The 22,321-nt window shown below is 41.0% G+C and overlaps 2 protein-coding genes across 3 annotated transcripts in view; one reads left to right on the top strand and one right to left on the bottom strand.

Moving 5' to 3' along the window:
- The window catches only part of cdk19 (cyclin dependent kinase 19), a 65,803-nt gene extending 58,879 nt beyond the window's left edge, over window positions 1-6,924 (bottom strand). Inside the window, exons 1-2 of the mRNA XM_073492928.1 lie at window positions 6,759-6,924; window positions 1,347-1,422 (exon numbers count right to left, since the gene is read on the bottom strand). Of these exons, the coding sequence (XP_073349029.1) occupies window positions 1,347-1,422; window positions 6,759-6,886 (204 nt within the window). The 5' untranslated portion in view covers window positions 6,887-6,924. The remainder of the gene's footprint in view (window positions 1-1,346; window positions 1,423-6,758) is intronic.
- A 1,356-nt stretch (window positions 6,925-8,280) lies between these two features.
- amd1 (adenosylmethionine decarboxylase 1) lies at window positions 8,281-21,353 on the top strand. 2 transcript variants are annotated; one of them, XM_073492884.1, is made up of 9 exons: window positions 8,281-8,597; window positions 13,761-13,847; window positions 15,679-15,805; window positions 15,932-16,034; window positions 16,566-16,608; window positions 17,515-17,659; window positions 17,805-17,897; window positions 17,982-18,137; window positions 18,237-21,353. In XM_073492884.1, the coding sequence occupies exons 1-9, from the start codon at window positions 8,485-8,487 to the stop codon at window positions 18,378-18,380; spliced, it is 1,011 nt and encodes a 336-aa protein (XP_073348985.1). In that variant the 5' UTR covers window positions 8,281-8,484; the 3' UTR covers window positions 18,381-21,353. The 2 variants fall into 2 exon arrangements, with proteins under 2 accessions (XP_073348985.1, XP_073348984.1); XM_073492883.1 differs by having other exon boundaries at window positions 8,398-8,597; window positions 15,932-16,058; window positions 18,237-18,469.
- The last annotated feature ends 968 nt before the right edge of the window (window positions 21,354-22,321 follow it).

Raw genomic sequence — 22,321 nt, 5'->3', positions numbered from 1 at the left:
TTAAAACACTTTTTTTTATCCGTGGATGCCAACGATCACTGTAGGACCGGCATGCTTAACCTACTGTGGCAGAGACATAACGGCAGATCAGAGGCAGAGTAGAACGGGTCAGTAGAGGGCATGCTATTTAGTATGGCTAAATGCTATAGAGGGAACACAACGGACACTTCTTTGTGAATTGTTATATTTCAATAGCTATCACGGTCATCTGTTTGGTCTCGTGCCCCAGTTTACAACATCCTGGTTATTTACTATTATTGTTAATCCGTTGATGTGGACGAACGGTCACTAACAGGACCAGCATGCTAGTAGCATAACAACGTAGCAGCTTCTCCTTTCAGCAAACTGATCAGCGGGGGTTCCCAACACGTCACACACATCAGCCAAGGAGTAGCACTCCCACTGCACCACCCTTCAGTGTTTAGCTGAATTTTTGGTCGGAATGCAGCCTAACACCTCACACTGGTGATAGCGTCTTTCCATTATCTCAATCGACACTCTAGTGAGCCAAAATGTATTGTTTTGTAACCTATTAAGCAAGAAACTCTGACATACCCTCTACCTCAGACACCACTGAAGGATGTGCAGAGGCTGATATGGTGATTTATGTGATACCTGCTACAACTGCTGCTGACTTGTTTATACATGGCACTATAGACTGCCCTTAACATTATTGTAGGCTTAATTAAATATGCAACAAAATCTTATACAATATATGTAGTCTATTTTCCGTGTGTCTAGCCTAGCGGTCCTTGGCCTGAAAAATGTGTTTACAAATAGTCATTTTTACATTTCTGCTTCTGTACGGATTATTATGGATGTAACAAATGTGGTACAATGGGTTAATGTGTGAGCTTTAGGCAAATATTTTCACCTTGGATTGAACCAGGTCAACTCCTGTTGCCATTCTTTATACTTTAAACTTAAACTTCTTTACTACTTAAGCTAGGCTAACCATGTTTGGACTCTCATCTCAGAACTCAAGACATGAAGTAGATATCTACCTGCCCATTTCAATCTCAGAAAGAAAGCAAATTTAGCAAAATGTTGAATTGTTGCCTTTAACAAAGTTCACGCCTCAGAAACAAACACAGTGATAAAACTAAAAGACAACACCCACCACAGGCACAGTCTGTTCACCCTGCTGTCTGCTGCCGTACCACCAGACTACAGAGCAGCTTCTTTCCTCAGGCTGTGAGACTCCTGAACTCATCCTCAACACTTTACCATAAATAATAGTTATTCCTGTGAAGCATGAAGGAAGTACCACTTGCATTTCATTGTACAACCACGTGTTGTAGAAAAATAAATGAACCTTGAACCTTGGTAAAAATGTTGTAACTTACAGCGATTTCCCTGCAGGCAGACATCGATATTCCAGTGCCTTCTATTTGTTTCAGTGCATACTCCTTCTCATCTTTCCTGTAGAGATAAAAAAGAGAAAATGGGACTAACATTACTAGATGGCACAGACTGAAACAGATTTTCTCTAGAACTCGGACTCCTGCTTTGGCCTTTAGGGTTTTGATTATGAAAGCAAAAGGTGTTTTGGGAGGAGGAGAAGGACAGCAAAGGGCATGAAAAAGCCTGCAAGGGTTCGACTGCCATGGAGGAATTCCTGCCATTAGTGATAGCCTTCGGCAACAAAGAGCCATGCATTCGCTGCAGGAGAGCTCTGTTGTAGCCTCTCCTGCCAGGCCTGGAGTTTCACCCTTGATGCAAAGACAGATGCTCAGGATTCAAACTACACAGCAGCTTCGCTGCAGCTCTTGGCTGTGGCTGTTCTTTGTTTTTACTCTCTGGCACCTGCAGGATAGCTGTGTGCCCTTGTGAATCACATTTATGCATGAAAACCAGTTAATAAGTGAAATGTGAGACTGAGGATGAGGCAGAGCATGTTCAGCAGACTGACATTGATTATTAAGATGAGATGAGCAGTGTATAAATCTGTGGGCAGCATCCAATATCAACTTCATTCAGTAAGCGGCATGCACAGATCAAACAGGTCCTCGCAGTGCCCACTTCAGCCTCATTTGCATCAGAGATGGTCATGGATTAACTGGAGCTCTCAGGCACACGTCTATAATACTAATTGAGCTGCACAGATGCTCACAACAGCTCATAACATTTAATCTTTTGGGCTACGAACTAAATTTCCTCATATTGATTTAGCCAAATCAACATAATAAAATAGTTCATCCACTTCTCCACAAAGGCAGAAGGAAAGAAAGATTATAAAAACACAAAACATGAAGACTAAAGATGGATATGTGCTTGTAGTTTTTAGCCGTTTTGCTTTATCTTCATTCAGACAAAATGTTGAATATCACTCGTTCTTTGCAGTTAATGGAATATTATAATTAGCATTTTTGAGCCTGCTCTCTTAAAGGATAAGTTCACCCAAAAATGGAAATTCAGCCATTATTCAACTCTATGCTGATGGAAAGTCAGGTGAAGTCTCATAGTCCACAAAACATTTCTGGAGCTTCACAGTAAAACAGAATTGCAGCATTCTGCTAAAAAACTGAAGTAGCTGGAGACCTGATTTAAAATGTAAAAAGAAAAAAAAGTTACAGACGTTGGTGGGTGCTAACAATTTTAGCTTAGCAGCTACAGTGAGGATTTCAGCTTTAAATAAGGTCTAATCAACAATCAATTTGGGATCTCAGTGCATCAGGAGACTTGGATTATGTCGGACGAGCTTAACAGATAACATTTTTTCCCCCCTTTGTTTTACATTTTTAAAAAAGTCTCCAGCTACTTCAGTTGTTTAGCAGAATGCTGCAACGCTGTTTTGCTGTGAAGCTCCAGAAATGTTTTGTGGACTACGAAACTTCTGACTTTCCATTGGTTATGGGGGTGGATAATGACTGAATCTAGGGCCCTGACACATGAAGCTTACTTTAAGAAACTAGCACTGAAAAAGATTAATGGCTGCCTTAAAATGGTATTTGAAAATAATCAGTCAATTAACTTCCCTACTAATCAATCATTTGTCTCATTTCTCTTAAAATACTGAATAATATTTAATCATAATTAATAATCATATTTGCTGAAAGCCTAAGGAGACATCTTCAGATTGCTTGTTGTCAGGACTGCTATTCTTGCACTCAAAAGAATATAACAAAGAGAACAAAAATCTACTATTTTCATTTTTCTCTGATTAAACTCTGATTAAATATTTCTTCGAGCAAAGTCTTGATTTATTTTGCTCTTCATTTTCAGCCTGAAACCCACGATTAACAATAAAGGGCCAATCAGAGAGCTCTTTCTCTCTCTCACTACCTCTACTGTGGATTCAAAATGTTGGAACTGATAGATCCAACAGAGAGGGACACACCACAGAATCTACAGCCAATAGTCGACCACACGCAAACATCACCCGATGGGTGACTGTCGGCTTGGTTGGGGCAACTACATACCTCCTAAGTGTGTGGCAGCAATGCCAGCATAGGCCTCTGCAATTACATCCATTTGGCAGACTGCGGATGGTTCTCGGTGTGTTCTATGCAATGCTAGAGGAATAAACCTATTCTTAAAAAACCACCAGAGACAGGCAGCACTGCAGATGTCTGAACAAAGTTTACTTTGGACCTGAACAGTCGTACACGACCCAGTGTTTTGTGTGATATTATTATAGTCGGCCTGTAGTGGACTGAACACGAACACTGACAGGGCTGAAATTCAAAGAGTGGAATTCAAAACAACTAAATGTGAAAATATTATCAAAGAGGTTAAACTGATTATTGCCATTCAAGACTTTCATTTATTCTACAGTGTGAAGGCTGCATTTGAATAAATATTATTTATATTTCACGGTTATCAAGAAAACGATTTAGAAATGACACTTTAAACGAACATTACAGATGATTTGACAAGCACAAGTGCTGGTATCTGCTCCCATTAATGCATTGAACAAACCCCACAGAGACAGCTTTGGACCATATTTACTGTATTTATAAAAAGTTTCAGATGATGACAGTGTAAAAATCAAACTTAAAGTAAAAATCACAGCACACAAATGAAATATACTTCACTGTGAGCATGTCTGCAGCAGAGATGCACACACACACACTGGCTCCTATGCGTACGGAGAAACTTCTTGAAAACATTAAATACATCTTCACGTCTTGTCAAGAGCATGCTTCTCCTTTTCATACCAACTGGGACAAACTTTCTAAAGTTGCATATCCCTTAAGCCTCAGGTGTAAATCCGGCAAACATTAAAAAACATGTGGTAATTTAGACTTTTCAGGATATCAGGAAAACAAACTTTTAGAATTGTGTGCACTGGAGACAGAAAGTGGTTCTGCTGCCTTTCAGTTTTCACTTGCATTACAAATGAAACTTACTAGGAATACGCGTAGGCTTCAGCTACATCCTCAGAGAGAACAGTGTACTAACTCAAATATACCAGCCACCTAAACAAACCCAATGTTTTTCATCAAGATCCATGCATTGTTTCCAGTGAAATTAACGAAAATGTTTAAAAATGCCCGACCTCACAATGTTAAAGAAAGTGAGAAAAATTCCTGGATCCTTCCCTTTATCCGGATCTGCACCAAAAGTTAATGGGGTCTATTCTGGCCCTAGACCCATCCCCAATCCATGTTTCATGGAAATGATTCAGTAGTTTATGCGTGATCCTGCTGACAATCCAACCAACCAACCACCAAACAAAAGAACACAGGTGAAAACATGACGTCCTTGGCGGAGGTAATAATGAGGTGAAATGACAAGATTGACGAAAGATTCTCGACAGCACAACTTTCTGTGCTTTACTGAATATTAAGTCCATCTCTGTATTTAAGATAGCTCTTTGATATCCCACACACACTGTATCCCCTGTACACAATCTCTAATACCTCTGAGGATGACATTACATCACAGCATTAAACAAGCCAACAGGTATTACTGAATGACTGCCTGTGTTCACCTTTTGGCCTCACATCACATCTCTATTATCCAGTGTTGTAGAGGTGACTATGATAAGACAGTGCCTGCAGCCTTGACTCAGATTTACAACTCAATGAGTCAATGATGAATGGAGGAAGGGTATAAGTGAGAGGGAGTCAGGCTGTTTACTGTAAAGAACCAGTGCACTTTATCAACATTTTATGTTTAAGGTAACATGAGACTGTAACTACACAGAACTGATCCAATCATATCTGGTCAACAGTCACATATAGATATGAGATCTTTACGGTGTCACCATTTCAGAAAATAACACTTTTAAGGTATCACAGTATACTGTATTGCACAGTTATAACTATTATTATCAGTTACACTGACCTTAAAGAATGGAAAATAGAAGGTTTTTTTGACTGAACACTTTACTATAACTTCACAAAATATTATGTCCTGACAGACATAAAGCTTGATATGAACTTAAAATACACATATTTTAAATAACAACAAATATGATCGATTACATGCCGTAGATTTAAAAAATATTTTCAAAGGTGCACTTTTTATTTTTGGGGAAGGATTTTAATCAGAAGAGAAATATCTTCATTGACTGATTTTTTAAGCCTGAACAAACTGAATAAACAAACTGACCTTAAAGGACAGCACATTTTCACACTGTTTCACTTTGTTTATATATGGCGGACCTTGCCACCTTTCTCCTTTAAAGATACATGGTAAGACAACAGTCAGTATATAACCGATATATCGCTGCAACCCTAGTCACATCTGACGGATACCTGATCCCTTCGGACTGGCTTTAAGTCTTGGGCAAATTTTTGGTGATAATGTTCTAGAAGGTTTATAAAATTGCATTATAGTTATATCAATATTAACTAACTATAATTATGATTACATAACAGTGACAAAGAAATGTGACAAAGTATTGGACTCATCTGGCCGATCCCAGAACCCTTTACTTAGGTCATTATAGGCAACACTACTGAGCTGGACTATGGGATCAGTGCATCACTACTTCAGAATTCTTGTATTGGTTTAGCAGCACGCAGAAGAACTGAGATACATGAATAAAATGATGAGAAGAAGAAAATGAAGGAACTATTCATGCACTAGTAAGAGCACTTTACTTTGCAAGCTGTCAGTTTAGAGTTATTAATCTAACTTTTGGCAACCTTACACATTTCAGTAACAAACACATTTAACAATTAGAATAACATTGCACTGTCAAGCATGATTGTCAACTGGGCATTTGCCAATTTACAGGTATAGCAGAGTAGAAACGTAAGAGCCTGATGTCCATCTTCCCATTGCTGTTATAGGTTACACTGTATTCACACATGACAGTAACAGTGTAAAGAGCTAATGCAAACAGATTACACTGATGCGTGAGCCTATAAAAAGTTTGGCAGCGCACAGTGTCAAACATGAGGGAGCAGCTTGGCCGCGAAAACACGCCGAAATGTCACTATCGCGTTGAATGACGACACCAGCGTCCTCCGGTGCGTTTCCATACACTGAGAGCAGGCTGTCTGTGCTGACACCGTGAAGACCAGACGTGTCAAAATAAGAAATAACACCGCGGCTTTACTGTGTTGTTTTGGGGGGGTGGAGAGGGGGGAGGAGGGGGAGGAGGAAAGGGAGGAGGGGGGGAGACCGTTGGTGAGTCAGTGAGTGCGTTACATGAAAACAAAAACACAGAGACACGGGTTATCGCTTCAGGGAGGTTCAAATCTAACGCCCCGTCCGACACACCACTGAGCTGTGCGGTCACAAAATGCATCCTGCAGTCAGTTTCATGTCAGTACAAACAATAAGGTTCACGGTGATCTTACCCGTCTTTGCGCTTAGCTTTATAAACGTGCCCGTAGGTGCCTCGACCCACTTTGCAACCTTCATATTCGAACAGATCTTCTACTCTCTCTCTCTCGGCCGCCAGCTTTGTTTTGAAGTCGTAATCCATTTTAACCCATAAATACGTCTTAATTTACAATAAAATAAAATATTAATTATTACATGCATTAATTAAATAATCTGGTCGTTTTATTCCCCCACCATTTCCTTGTTTGGGATTTTGGTCTGCTCCGCTTAATGTTCACTGGCTCGTTGACGTTTCTAATTGGCGCGCAGGGCTCGCTGGGTAAGGTAGTTCTTTTGAGCAGGCGCCGCGGTTAGCCAGCTAGTAAGCGGAGATGGAGGAAACTACAACCCGCGTTTCTCGCTGCGGTTTGTTGCACTTTGCGTACTCATGAACGCTCTTCAAAAATGCAGGCATCGTGGTTTGTATTTCACTGTGTACAAGCAGAACTGTTCGTTCTAACAGTATAACATAGGGTCTTTATAATTATTTAGAAATGTTTTATGATCCCGGAATTTCCTAGCATATGTAGCAATTATTATCAAGGTAAGACAATTCATTGGGTCTAATTTATAAATATTTGAATTAAGGTTACTGTGAATAACGTTTTTGACTATTTGTTGTATAACGTGTAATTAACACCAAACTTTCTACTGCCCCTTGGACACCTTCCTATTATTATTATTATTATTATTATTATTATTATTATTATTATTATTATTATTAACATCATCATTATTATGGAAATTTCAGCATTCACACTCATTATTATGGAACTTTCATAATGACACAAATGTTTGTCCTGACATTTTTATATGTCAGGACATATAAAATATATTTATCTAAACAGGGTTACACTTGGGCAGTTCCAATGGTATTACATGATACTACAAAATGCAATTATATTATATGTTCTTCCATTGCAACGGGCTCATTTTTATTTTATTGTATTTTTTAAGTGTATAATTCCGAGTCACAATTGTGGATTTGTTTATGTCAGCATGGAGTACAAATAAAACATAATGCATTAGGGTCATACAGGGGTATATAGCATTAATTAAATGTACCGATACGTAATCCGTACAGAAGCACAACATATGTCAGAGAAGCACTTAGTTTACATAGAAATTTGCCTTGTAAATATTGGAATTCTAAAATGTAATCTTTATGCAATAAATACGTAAAATAGCCCTACATTTTCAGATTGAACTGAAATGAACATCACTTGCTGTCATATATTAATATAATACTATTCAGAAGTTAAATTTGGTGTACTGTACTCATATTTTAATATACAGAGCCATGACACGCTACGTCCAGACTGTGAAAAAAGACGTCACGTGAGGAAACCATGGAGGAAACCCTTCTTTTTACATGATTGATAGCTGCCTTAACCAACCACATATCACGAGCCAGAGCCCTGTGACCAGATTGGCTGAACACGACGCTGACGTAGTCGCGGCAACCATATAAATTCACCAAGCCATCGCCATTCAGTGCTTTACACAGTATGGCCGGCGATATTAGCTAGCACTCGCTCACGGTATTCTCTGCAAAAGGGAAGACGGTAACTCAAGAAAATCAACATCTGGATTGCTTAAAGGACTGTACCTCAATAAATTATAATTGATCGAGGAAGGATTTATTAAGCTGTAAACGTTACAACCGACGGTTTATATTTTCTGTTGGGTGTCTGTTGTCTCATGATGGAAGATAACGGTGCACATTTCTTCGAGGGGACTGAGAAGCTGTTGGAGGTGTGGTTTTCTCGGCAAGATGAGACCAAAGGAACCGGGGACCTCCGTACCATCCCAAGGTTTGTGTCATTTGAATGTGTCAGGTGTCGCGTCCTTCCCCAGCAGAGTGTGGAAATGTAGGCTGAAACACCGGCCACATGCTTGGCTTCATTCCCTCAATTCATTCGTGACATGTAGCGTTAACGCTAAACAGTAAAATATGGTAATAGTCTTGTTTTCAGAGGCAGTTCTTCTCCGTAATAAGTAGTTCATCATTAGTTAGCTAGAAAGGACGCCACATTCTGACACCAGAGCCCACTAGCAGTGAGCTAGCTAAGTTAACACCGCCACTCAAAAATGGCCACCTCCCCCTTAAACGCTGGCACTTCCAAGCTGAGTCATTCATCTTCGTCTCCGAGGAAATGTATGAAAATCAACATTTTGATCTACTGATATGGTCACTGTTCAATGATAAATGTTCAGCCATGGTTTAAAAGCCGTCCTGACAGTTTGCCAAGTTACTCGTTTACAGCTAGCTAACTCCAGCTAGGTCCTGGGAGAAAATACTTAAATATTCAGCGGTCTTCTGCTGAATTCTTACTCGGTATACGGCTCAAAAGGTCTTTGATATCATTTGAATAAGTCTTTCCTCTCATTAGCGATATGTTTCCGCTCACTTTAGTGCCAACATTAGGCGGGCTTGATTCCTTTTTTCCCTTATCGGTGCGCACGCGTTTTATTTCCCCCGCATTGGTGCTGGGACATCGTTTGATTACATTAGCATTACATCACAGCGCTGAACTATGCTAAGCTACTTGTTTAACGTAGTCAATTTGAGTTGATAAAATAGCGCTGTGTGTTTGTCCTGCTGTAAACGGGGATATATTTTTTCCTGCGTCACTCAACAACGAGGGGGCCTCAGTGAAGGTGTCAAGCATGTGGTCGTCCGTCGTCACCGCGTGCTACCTCGACACTGGCTGCCATCACGGAAACACACACACCAACACAGGTCATAGATGACACAGTTGTCAGTTTCTGGTCGACAAAATGGGATTGTGATGGGGAGCGGAAGTTTGCGGCCTCACTGACTGGTTAGACGGTATTGCAAATATTCCCAGTCAAAATTTGCGTAGTATAATGACAGACAGGGACCGAGTCATCACGGATTGTTTCGTGATGGGATCCTATGTCTTATGGAGAGGTGCTCATTTTAGGTTTAGTCGTCTCTGCTGACAGTCACCCATTGCATGGCAGAGCCAAGAACTGCTGTAAGTTCGGCTGAAATTGCATGTAGTCCTTGTTCCGGTCACGTTTCTGGCCATGTAGACACTCCCCTCCCAGTTCCTCTGATTGGTTAGAGGGTCTCCCACAGTGATTTGCTTAAAGGCATTTGGCTGCATTTTAAAAGAAAATAATCTGGATGGTGGGACATTCAGAGCAATGGATGTGAATGGTTAAAAAGGCTGTTGACCTTTGCCCCCATTCGGCACCACAAATCCATTTGTTACTGTGCCTCGATGACTGAGAAGCGTGTGCCAAGCGGAACAAAGTTGGTCATAAACAGATAGATCAGAATACTTTTGGGGAGCCATATTGCTGCTTGGTGCTGAATAAAATGCCCACTCAGGAAGTTTGACAGGGACTGGTGTTGATTCTTCAGTGTGAGAGTAGTAAAAAATGTCAACAGCTGGTTGGAACTCATCACCCCACACCTCATCCTGTCAGTCCACCCTTTTGAGACTGTTTAACACTTTGTTCTGTAACCTGTTACTGCTCCCCTCTATTACAAAGTGAATTTCTTGTGGCATGGTTCAAGGCTAAATCTGCCCTGTCCTATGAGTGGCTTTTCTGGTCATTAATGGGATCACAGGTCTGTTAAGGAAAAGTGTGTGTGGCCAGTCGGGTGAATGAGGACTGGCATTAATTTACAGCCAGAGGGCAGATTAACGGCTCAGAGGGACACTGTCAGTGGATCAGTCTCGCTGGACGTCAGCCAATGTCCAAATAAGTCCACAAGGGCATCTGATTCACAAATGTGAAGCTCACTCACATTACCTCCACTGTCCTTCCTCAGGGCTCGACAGCAGCTTACAGTCTGATGCTAGTGATTGTCAAGCAACTTGTCCTGAGGGCCATTTAATGGAGCTGTCTGTCCTTCTCTTTTGCTTTCCAATCTTTTCAACTTATCAAAAATGGCCAAAATTCCAGGAATCCATGTCATCTTGGTAAACCATGTATCCCTGTCTATTGGGTATGAATGGAAACTGTGATAGTAACTGGCAGTCTAATCTGGTCCATTCCTGGAGACTACTCTTTTCTTTGAAGAAGATCTGATCCTCAACCAGAAATAGCCTCTGGTGTACATTTCACACGGAAATGGGAGCTGACCCACGTCTCCAGTAACATGAAGCTGGGAAGCTGGCATGTTGCTACAGCTCTGATGTCATTTTGTGCTTTTAAAAAAAAAAAAGACTATCATGTCATCATGAAATTGTAACTAGACAAAGTCAGAGCTGTGTGGCTTATCCTTGTCCATGTAAGAGCAAGAAAACATGCTATTTTCAAGAAATCTTTTGTACTAGGCTTAAACCTTGGTCAATTTTTCACAGGTTAATTTGTACCATATCAACATATTTTGACCAGTTGTGGTCAAATGCTTGAAGTGTCTGTACTTATCAGGCTGTCACAGTCTTCTGCGTAATTGTAAGATGAAAAATAAAAGAAGCTTCATGAATTACTGGTACAAATGGGAGCAGAGGGTGAAAATGTCCCATGTATGTTTATAGAACATATATAACAAACTATTCCATACATGCATACTACAAATGTATTTATGTTTCCATGTCTGTATTCATTATAAAGTAACCCCTGCATTCTTAGTCTGTACTGTAGTTTGAATGGCAGTATGTTGAAACTTGCACAATAATAACGAAATATATCTTGCAAATGACACATCTTAATGACAAATGGCTCGTCATGAATGGGGCGTAGTGTTGACACACTAAATCAAGTTTTTAATCTCTATAGCCAGCCTGCAATATGACATGATTATTGTATCATGTCATTTTTTTTGTGAGGAACAAATTGGATTTGTACACCCACCACACAGGCAGGGCAGCTAGGGTTGCAATAGTGTGAAATTTTCACTGTACAATAACCATCTCACAAAATGTTATTGTATACAGTATTACACCAATATTATCTGTTACATTGACCCCTAAATGAATGAAAACAGTATATTTGTTGAACAAACACTTTTATTATAATTTCACAAAATATTCAGTTTTGACATATGAAATGTGATATAAACTTGAAATATACCTTTTTTCAAACTGGTATACTGCTGCAACCATGAGTGCAGCTACTGCTGATATACAGTGTCGGTGTTAATTCATAAAGAAGACATGCTGTAGCAGTGACATTTTGTTCTATCTCCTGAATGAGGAGTTCCCAAAGGGTGGTTGGTCAGTCAATTTTGGCCTCAGTATTGTGAGCGACAGTGATGATACAAACACAACAGCAGCTCGTCAATATTCATGACAGATGTAGTCAGACTCAGATTACAGGTCACCCAGCAACTCAGTGGTAAAACATTGGACAGTGGTAATCTATTGTCAGCCACAGCTGTGTGTATGGGCTCTTGGAAGTAATGTCTAGCTGTCAGCAGTTGTGGTGCCACCTAAATGTCAGGGGCAAGAGTGGCATGCAGCTCATGCTGCAATTTACGGTTATTTTCATTGTCGGTTAATCTGGTGATTATTCTTTGTTATTAATTGATAAATTATTTGGTCTATAAGTGTCAGAAAATGGTGAAAAATGTCAATCAGTGTTTCCTAAAACCCAAGATTACTTCCTCAAACGTTTCGTTTTGTCAACGACCCAAAGATACTCAGTTTACTGTCGAAGAGGAGAGAAACCAGAAAATATTCACATTTAAGAAAATTTGTACCTTTTCTCTTTAAAAGTTACTTAAACCGATTCGCTATCATAATAGTTGGGGATTAATACAATAGTTGACAACTGATTAATCAATTTATTGTTGCAGTGTTACATGCAGCCAGTTAACAGAAGTCTGCCTGGATTGATCATTTTTCATTTATGCCTATATTTTGTCATGTCTGATGAAATGGAGGCTTATAAGAGTGAGTGTCGGCAAGCCTTGGCAGATACTTTCTCTAGCAATATGCCAAGCTATCCACCATAGCCATATGTTAAACCTATTGCCAATATTAAGCTTTTTTCTTCAATTCCTGCCATATCCTCTCAGTTGTTTGTATGCACATTGTAGCATAAAACAGGTGGCTAAAGAAGCTACGTTATTTAACTAGTCAGCGAGCTGATGGCTGACTGTTCACACCTGCTGTCACTCCCAGTTAGAGAATCACTGCTGACAGTCTAGTTACTGAGGCACATTTCTCGTTCAGAGGTTCCCCCAGAAAAAGGCTGTCGATTCCTGCAGCCCTGTCCATTTCTCAGGGGGTGAACTATGCAACGTTGGCTGCTAGTAAATTCCCCATTGAGTGTCGCCCTCCTCGCGGTCTTTCTCTACTCGCCCAGGCTGTGCTGTGCTTCCTACTGGCCACTCTGAATGGATCCAGGCTGCCCTTCCAAGGTTGTAATGAGAAGGTGACGCAGCTGCATTTGCACTGCAGCTGTCTTTGCGTGGTGGTGGGAGGGGTGGAGGTGGCAGAAGCAGCCTTCCTGTCATTGAGGAAAGTGCATGCCTAGACTGTGATTTTCAGTTTGCCCAGGAATGATTAACTGGAGCCAATATTCAAATGAACCAAATCCACAGTACACTGCAGCTTTCTACATACAGCAAGTACCTTATTCCTGTCAGTCTGAACCACTTCTTTGTGATCTCAAGCTGCAGCATTTTATTGTTTTAATCCCTCCAACCCTCCTCTGAGACGGTACATTTCAGGTCAAATTTATGCATGCATATTCTTTGAGTAGACAAACTAGAGAAAGGTCTCTTCCTTATCCATCTGAGATTATTTCTTTTTTGTTTTTTCCGACATATCTCCCAGCACCAACGGAAACCGTCCCTCCCTGGGATGACTTTGACTGAAGGGCATTATTATATAATCGTGCGTGTGTGTGTCTTCCTTGTTAGAAAATCAAAACAACCAAACTTACTCCTCAGTGTGTCAATGTTTACTGTCATGTAGTCACTTCCTCATTGGAAATATGGTAAACGAATTACAGCATGCTCAATGTTGCCTTTTTATTTCTCTTTTTAGGTTTGAGTGGGACAAACTTCTGGAGAATGTGCATTGTTTGATCATAAGTGTGACAAAGTCTGACAAGCAGGAAGCTTATATACTCAGGTGAGTGCTCCGTCTTTACTTACAGTTTGTCTCCTCTGTTTCCTACAGATTAGAAGACAGACAGGATTAGGCAGGTCACCTGTAAGCAGCTTGCCATTGACAGTCTCTGTCCCATGTGATGAGTTAGAGCTATGGGCACATATGTGATATGCTGCATAGCCATCATAATATTAATATTGGCTTATTACAGAACAAAAGTCAGCTTTATCAGCAGTTGAAACCAGTAAGACACATTCTGCTGTGCAAATTATGACACGATACTGGCCACTAAAGGAACTTGTCATGACAATCAGTGATTTCCCTTTTTTGTAATCAGTCGACCACAGTTATCTGATAGGAATTTCTTTTTCCTTCTCCTAAAGTCTAATATGGACTGCAAAGGAGAGGAGATTAACAAACACTTCATCATTTTATCATTTCTTTAAGCCAACTGCACAGTGTACAAGCATGTTGTATAACAACTCTTTCAAAGTTGCCATGGTGCACTTCCCCTGTAATTACTGCCGCTGTGTAGCTAAAGCATCTGTGTGGCAAGTCAGAACACATTTAGAATTTTAATTTAGGTTTAGCTCCTTTTGCTGTCATCCATATTTCCAAGTGATGTATTCATTATGTTTGGACTAAAACTTTACAAACCAGTGTGATACTCCAAAGATTGGAAGAGTAAAACCAAATTTTACTACCAGGTGTTATGAGAGCGTCGGCCGTCCTGAGTGGAACATAATGAGAGCCCATGAATGAAAGTGAGACGGCACCATTATCAATCAGGACAACAGTGACTCATCATGACTCATCTACACAGTAGTCTGTCTTTACGGACTTCAGTTGCAAACTATTCTAACTTTACAACCGTGTGTGGGTGTGGGTGTGGGGGTGGGGGTGGGGGTGGGGGTGTGTGGGTGGTGAGATGCTTACTAGTGGTGATGTTGAAGTCATAAGACTGCGATGTAAATGGTTTATAGCCTAGCATTAGCTTTTTACTTCTGGTGATTGCATTTATGCCTCAGAATTCAGTTGTGTTGATCTATGAAGATAACCTTGCTGAACAAAGCGTTTAAGTGTCATAAATATGTGTTTGCCACAAAGCGTATTTTCTGCAATAATCCACAAAATCCCTAAGCCTTTTGTGGAGGGAACCAGGGCGACCCTAACTTCAGAGTTGGCATACAAAATAGGCCTTTCCTGCAGCAGTCTACATGTTTGAATGGGAACCTTTCAGGTCAATGATTTTTCTACAACACGTTTCTGCAAATATGTCACAACAAAAGCCTTGTTAAGAAATGAAGGGTTTCTGTTCATTGAATCTCTAAAGGTCTTTTAATTTGAAACAGATACAGGAAGTGTTGAATTTGCATAATGCATTAGCTTTAACAGGACAAGCAGGAGCGGATCAAAATGAGGCTTCGTACTAAAGTAGTGTAGTGTAGTGTAGTGTGTATATTGGACAGCATAACCTGCATCAACTTGTCACTGGTGACACTCCTTGTGGTTAGCTGCACACTAACCACAGACTGGTTAGCTCTCACGAATTCAATGAGTGCATAAATGTTAAATTTAGTATTATAAATAATTAAGGGAAAAGAACGAACACATGTTGTTTTTTGAGCTAAAATTACAGTGTGTCCCTGTGTTGGATTAGACCTATTGTGTACCTACAGTGATAAAAGCGGTTTGTTTGACCTCTTGGTGTATATTTGACAGAACAGTGATACATAAGTGGAAGGCAAGCCAGCAGTTGATTATCACTTGTTTAATAAATGATACAGTGGCACATAAATCTAATTCATGTTCAGATGTTTTACACTTGTCTTGTACTTGTTTCCGTCCACAGTGAGAGTAGCATGTTTGTCTCCAAGAGACGTTTCATTTTGAAGACGTGCGGAACCACCCTCTTACTGCAAGCACTGGTGCCTCTGCTGGAACTTGCCAGGGAGTACTGCGGTTTTGATGCCATCGAGGTAAGACACACACAGCAATTTGAGTATATTTTAAAAACATACCATACCTCTGCACGTCAGACACTAAAAATTCAAAACAATTGTTTCTGTTGCATTTACCTGGTGTTTTAATGCTTTTTTTTGCAGAACTTCTTCTACTCCCGAAAGAACTTCATGAAGCCAACCCATCAAGAGTTCCCTCATCGAAACTTCCAGGAGGAAGTGGACTTTCTCAGCCAGATTTTCCCAAGTATGGAATATGGAAAAAATAAAAGTAACTGAAGTGTTTAAAGTCCTTCAGCCCTTCATTACACTCACTTTTGAAAGAGCACATCATCATCACTCCATCATACACACTTCTGAAATAACCTTTTACATGAAGGTGTTTTTTCTTTTTTAAAGTAAATGCTTTAAAAACCTTTTTAGCCTTCTATACATCTACCTGACAGAAAAAAATGCCAATACTTGCATAGCCTTATAAACTGATGGCAGGGATGTCACAAGCTCGTAGCTCTGCCACTGCTATCAGTGACAGTTATCTCGTTGCTGATCAACTTGCAGCAGTCAACGAGGTGAATATTGTCCAGAACTGATGTTTAGCCAATAAATCTGTGAATCCCTAATAAACTGAAATGTTGCAGTGTCTCCTTTATGCTGTAGCATATCAGTTGTGTGAAATCCAGTAGATGATGCATGCAGCTCCATATTTGAGTTGGTATCATGTGCACAGTAACCTTTAGAGCAAGTAAAACAAAGCTTTTTTCCTTTTGGCTTCTTCCAGATGGCGCAGCCTACTGTATGGGACGTTTGAACTCTGACTGCTGGTAAGCATCGCCCTATTCTATATCTCCTATTGTGTGAAACTTCATGTGTTGTCCAGTGTTCAGTGGATATTTTTGTATCCACTGAATACTGAATACTCAATGGATACTGAACTATGCTCTTAGCTGATTTTATCCTTGAGTGATGCTGTAGTGATTAAAGTACTAGTTAAAACAAAGCAGCAAATTGTCCAAAAACAACCTTTATGGCCCACTGGCCAAGTTGACTGGTAGATATGTCATACACACTATGCATGCATTTTGGCAGGTGAAAAATATGCCTGGTTGGTGGATTTTCTTAATTGTTTCAGTAAAACAACCAAAGTATCAGAGGTAGGAGGGGAATTTATTATTTTTTGTTTGTCAGATCTGCCTATGGAGGAATGAATTGGATATTGTTGTTGTAGGATTTTAGCATGCAATTATGAAAGAACTTGACAGTAAAGACATATGTATGTGTTTCAACAAAAACCAACGCAAAAAGATCAAAATTTGCCTGTCCTTGTTGCTATCAGAGTTTATATTCCTGTGTTTAAGAGGTGCAGTTCACTGCACCACAAAGTCCCTGTGCCTGTGTGAAACACAGACAGCAGGACAAAATCAGTGTGCCCATGAATGACACCACAACACAGACACTCTTCATAGTTTTTTATTACATGACTATTTCGGTGCAAACATTGTGATGGATAGCCTTGTGAGATTTACTCACCAAATGGAAAATATAACCACACTTTGCCCTTGGTGGGTGTTAATTATAGACCCTGCTGTCTAGTACAATCATGAGATGGTACTAAGAAAGTCAAGTCTGTTGGCTCGGTGTTTCCACTTGTATAAAAGCTCTTTCAGAACCTCCTTTACAGTCTTGTCATGGTTAAAAATAAATAAGCTTACGCTGTGTGTCTCCCACAGGTACCTGTTCACCCTGGACTTACCAGAGTACTGGGAGAACAAGCATGCGGATCAGACGCTGGAAGTTCTGATGAGTGACCTCGATCCAGCCATTATGGACCAGTTCTACATGAAAGATGGTGTTTCCGCAAGTGATGTCACTCGTGTAAGTAGATACCATCGGTGTGTTTGTCTTGACAGTCATCAGCAAAGGAAGGTGACAGGAAGTAGTTGGTTACGCGGGAGCTAACATGGAGGGTTTGGAGATTGTGAGTTGATGCTGACATGGTCGTCTCCTTCTCTTGTTGCAGATGAGTGGAATTCGTGACCTGATACCAGGTTCTGTGATCGATGCCACAATGTTCAACCCTTGTGGATACTCAATGAATGGAATGAAGGCTGACGTGAGTGTCTCTCTGTTGGAGCAGGCTTCTGTCGTTCTAACAAGTTAAACACTGCTGTGATGTGGCTCTGCTTGTTGTCTCCAGGGAACTTACTGGACCATCCACATCACCCCGGAGCCGGAGTTCTCCTACGTCAGCTTCGAAACCAACCTCTCCCAGACATCGTATGATGATCTGGTCAGGAAGGTGGTGGAGGCGTTCAAGCCAGGAAAATTTGTGACTACGCTTTTTGTCAATCAGGTGTGTTTTTAAATACAATACCGCCATTTTTCGCCGTGTGATTTTAATCCAATGTGTCACTGAGGAAATTCTTTTTTTTCCTGCTGTTTACCCCTGCAGAGCTCCAAATGTCGCAGTGTCTTTTCTTCTGCCCAGAAACTCGAGGGCTACAAGCGTCTCGACCGCCAGTTGGCTCAATTCAACGATTACAATTTTGTCTTTACAAGCTACGCCCAGAACCGCCAGCAGAACCAGCAGAGCTGAGGGTTGAGGATGAAGAAGAGGCGTAAAAAGAAAGGCGGCTGTGCGGGGCTCTCCCCTTGCGGCCGGCTTCACCCCCCAGTAGAGAGCTTGTCGTCCTCCTCCCCCCTCCTCGACCCCGTCCTCTCCTTCCGCTGCTGCTGTCGTCGTCCAGAACCTCCCGGTGGTGACGCAGTTGCGAGCCCTAGTTTAACCTCAAGTTTGAGTTGTTTGCATTGTTGTACCTGTGACTTAGATCTCTTGCATGAAAGCTCTTTTCTCTGTTTCGATATTCTAGCTCACTCTTGCTGTGATCTTGAAGTGCATGTAGAGGAATTAAACATGCTCTGTTTGAGGCTGTCCACCTGTGCCCAGTACGACGGTCCCTTCCTGCAGGTGTCCCCCCTCATCCCCAACAGACAAGGCTTCCGCCCGCACTAGGCCAGGACCCTGACATGCTCAGATCAGTCTGCCTCTTTGACCTCAGCCTTTCTGTTTGTTTGTTTGTTTTTTTTTCATTTACAAATTCGCAACCATTCTACATTCAGTTTGCCCTCAAATGTGGCAATTTGAATTCATAATCACCAATTTTTGAGTGCACTTTAAAACCTGTTGACTCATGGTACTAAAAGAAGGCTGACCTTCTGTCTCGAGTCTGATTGAATGTATGCGTCTTGTTAAGCTTTTGGCCTTGTAACCGTCACATTGTCAGGACATATTTGAGTTCTTTTCAAAACAAATGCCATATTTGCTGTTTAATGTTGCATTATTGGATAAAAGGTTTGCAGCTCATTGGTCCATCTGCTCCTGGTTGCTGTAAACTGCACTAAAGACTTCCTGCTTTGCTGGGCTTTGAAGCACACTCCCAACACCTACATGTATTCATCCATTTGTGCTCCTCCACCTCGACAATCATATAGTCCTTGTGTTCCCCTGAATAGACAGGCTTTTAGAGTCGTATGCCTGGAAATGTAAGAATATGAATCATTTAAGACATTGAACATGCGCACTTTGTTGCACCCGGGCTTCTTTTTGTACAGCGCGCTGTATCTATAGGAAGCTTCTATCCTATAGGGTCCCCTGCAGTCATATTCAGCACTCTAAATTTCCACATTCACACCAATTGGTTAAATGGAAAATGTTGAAAGTGAATGTAGCACAGTCCATGTAAAGCAGCGGTCTGTTCACCCCCCACCAACACCCCCCGACCCCCCACCTCCCCCCGTTCGTCTTTCGAATGTACACGTCTCTAGAGAAAAGCCTGGACCAGGTTTGAGCTGAATGTATGACTCCAGGAGAGCACACCCCCACCCTCCTCTTCTCATGCACACACATGCACACACACACGCATGCAGAGAGCGTACAATGACCTCTGTCGACCAGCCATTGTCCAGCTCGCAGCAGGTCTCCCCCTGCCAGAGTCAGACTGTCAGCTGGCCCCAGAACCGTGACATGACGAGAGGCGGCCCTCCTGGCTGCGCGCACTCTGAATGGGAAATAATGAATCAGACACTTTTTGCTTAGTTGCCCAGCAAAGCATTTTTCTTCTTCCCACATAATATCCATCCTCTCTCTGTCTCTTTCCGCCCCATACAGAAATCTGTATGCACACAATAGAGGCCCACCAGTCTGAGCATGCCAGGGTGATCCCGGATCATTCCACATGTAACCGCTGCATAAACTGCCATTTTATTAAATTTATTGTGCCCAGACATTTTTTGCAGTGAATTGGTCGAAAATGTGACTCCCCTAGCAGTTTTCTTTTTGTTTGGATCAATGCCCTTTGTTCATTGAGGGGGAAAATCCTGTGACACTATGGTGCATGTGACTCCTAGTGCCGTGTTGCTTGACAGTGTAGTGTAGCACCGTCTCTTCCTCCTTTTGTCAGTAGGTCTGTGCTTCACCTTCCTCTTGTTTAACCAGCTGAGCATAGTTGCAGCTGCCACATCCTGATGTGTTTTGGATAGGTGGGGACTCTTTTTACCTTAAGGGGTGGGGTCAACTTGTGATTAATGTAATTTCAAGTTGTGGACAGGTGCTGAAAGCAGGTTAGGTTTCTTATTTATTACTTCTTGAAACATTTCAAGCGTCCAAGCCTTGTCCTCTCCGCCTGTTCACTTCAGTGGTGTTCACGATGCTTCTCCTGCCAGAGAATGCGGTTTGAATCTGGAACCAGAGAGGACACGGCGGGGGTCTTAACCTGCTTTCAGCCCCGTGGTGCAGTACAATCTGTTGTTTGAGATATCTGCGATGATCGCATCAGCACCTATAACAGTGCATTCATCACATAATGAGCAGGTTGGAGCAGCTCATGTAAGAGAAGGGAACTTGATGCTGGGAATAGTTTCCCTCTAGTTTACCTATCATGGCATTTTGGAGTGGTTTCATTCTTTTCCTGAGGACCAATCTCTGCTCTTACATGAGCTCCTCTCAAACCTGCTGTCACATGATTTAAGTGATCTACCATGACTGTTACAGGTCCTTCATGAAGTCACACATTGAGGCATTTAAAGTGTAATGCTACCTGTTCTTGGATGAAGTACATTTTAGCCTTGTTGGTGTGGATCATTGCTATTTTGTTTTATTTTTTTATACAGTGAACTCAAAATGCATTTTTGCAGTTGAAAGGTTAAAGAATTTTATACAAAAAATATTTTGTATTTTTGCTGCGGACCAATATTCTCTTCTTTTTTCTTCCCCTTATGTCCAAATGTTTATTTTGTTGTAAAAAGGGATGACCTTTTCAAAGCTGGCTAAATCATGTTTAAGTTTTTTCTCTTCCCCTTTCTCTCTGAATCATCTGAAAGAGCGCAGAGGAAGGAGAAGGGAAAGCCTCCCCGGTTGAGAGGGTGCAGTTGCAGGATGTGTCAGGATGTTCTGAAGGAGAAACTTTGCTGTTCTAATTCTTTCTTTTGCTGTTCTTTGGATGGTCAAGATGTGCTAAATATATCTGTGCTACGAGCTTGATGCTTCAATAAAAAGATACTTATCTGTGCAGCTGCTGTGTTCTTTGTCTTTCTGTCCAGAGCACTGATTACAGATTACAATCCTTGTTCTTCAAACTCTTTTTCTTGTTTATTTTGAAGAGGATTCAAAATCCAAGGCACAACAGATGAAACCAGCTGTCAGACAGACTGTTGCGTATGCCTTAATGCATGTGTTGAGGGGGCCTTATGTAATAGAGAATATTAATCATAATAGTAAGACAGATGTTGAGCCTTGAATTTTAAGTTCAGTGATGTATGGCACAACAAGCCATTATGCCACTACTGTAATGATTGCCTCTTAAAAGGGAACTCCAGTAATTTAGTTTTGCTCTAACATAAAGTTGGAGTTGTGAGAGCAACATTACAAAAGAATGATTGAAATGAAAGTATCAGAAGTAAAATGAGAAGTGAACTGACTGGAAACATCTGATCAGAACGGCACAGGAGATGATAAATGAGAAGAAGTTAATGTGGGCAAAAGGGCTTCACTCAGTTATTAACGAGGCTGGTATGTTGTGTATTTCCAGGAATAATAAGTGCGGTAATGTCTACTTTATCAAAACACATGCAAATCAAACACACGTTTGGCCCTCAACATGTTATATATCGCTAATCTAGAAGCCAGATATCTTTAGCTGTACAGCTGAGAGCTGGTGTTGGCTGATACAAACACATTCAGAGAAACAGGCTGTGTGAGCTGTGCGGTTTGGGACAAATGGAAAAAGAGTCCATGTTCTATTTTCACTTTCTTGTCTTGAAAAAAATGTGAAATATCTGGGGTTTCCATATTTCAGATGAAACAAAACCTGGAACGGCTGTTCAGTTTTTATTTGTGTAAGTTTGCTAACTTCATCTCTGTTGCCTGGAAATAAGAGACATGCTATTGTAATTTATACTGATTTATCCAGTACAACATAGAAAACGATTTTGTCTGTGATTTATGAATTGTAACAATAAATAGTACTTTATAAATGTATC

This window comes from Pagrus major, chromosome 22, assembly GCF_040436345.1.
Source record: "Pagrus major chromosome 22, Pma_NU_1.0".
NCBI classification, from domain to species: Eukaryota; Metazoa; Chordata; class Actinopteri; order Spariformes; family Sparidae; genus Pagrus; species Pagrus major.
Note: the sequence above shows the minus strand (reverse complement) of the source record. Positions and strands in the feature narration are given on the sequence as shown.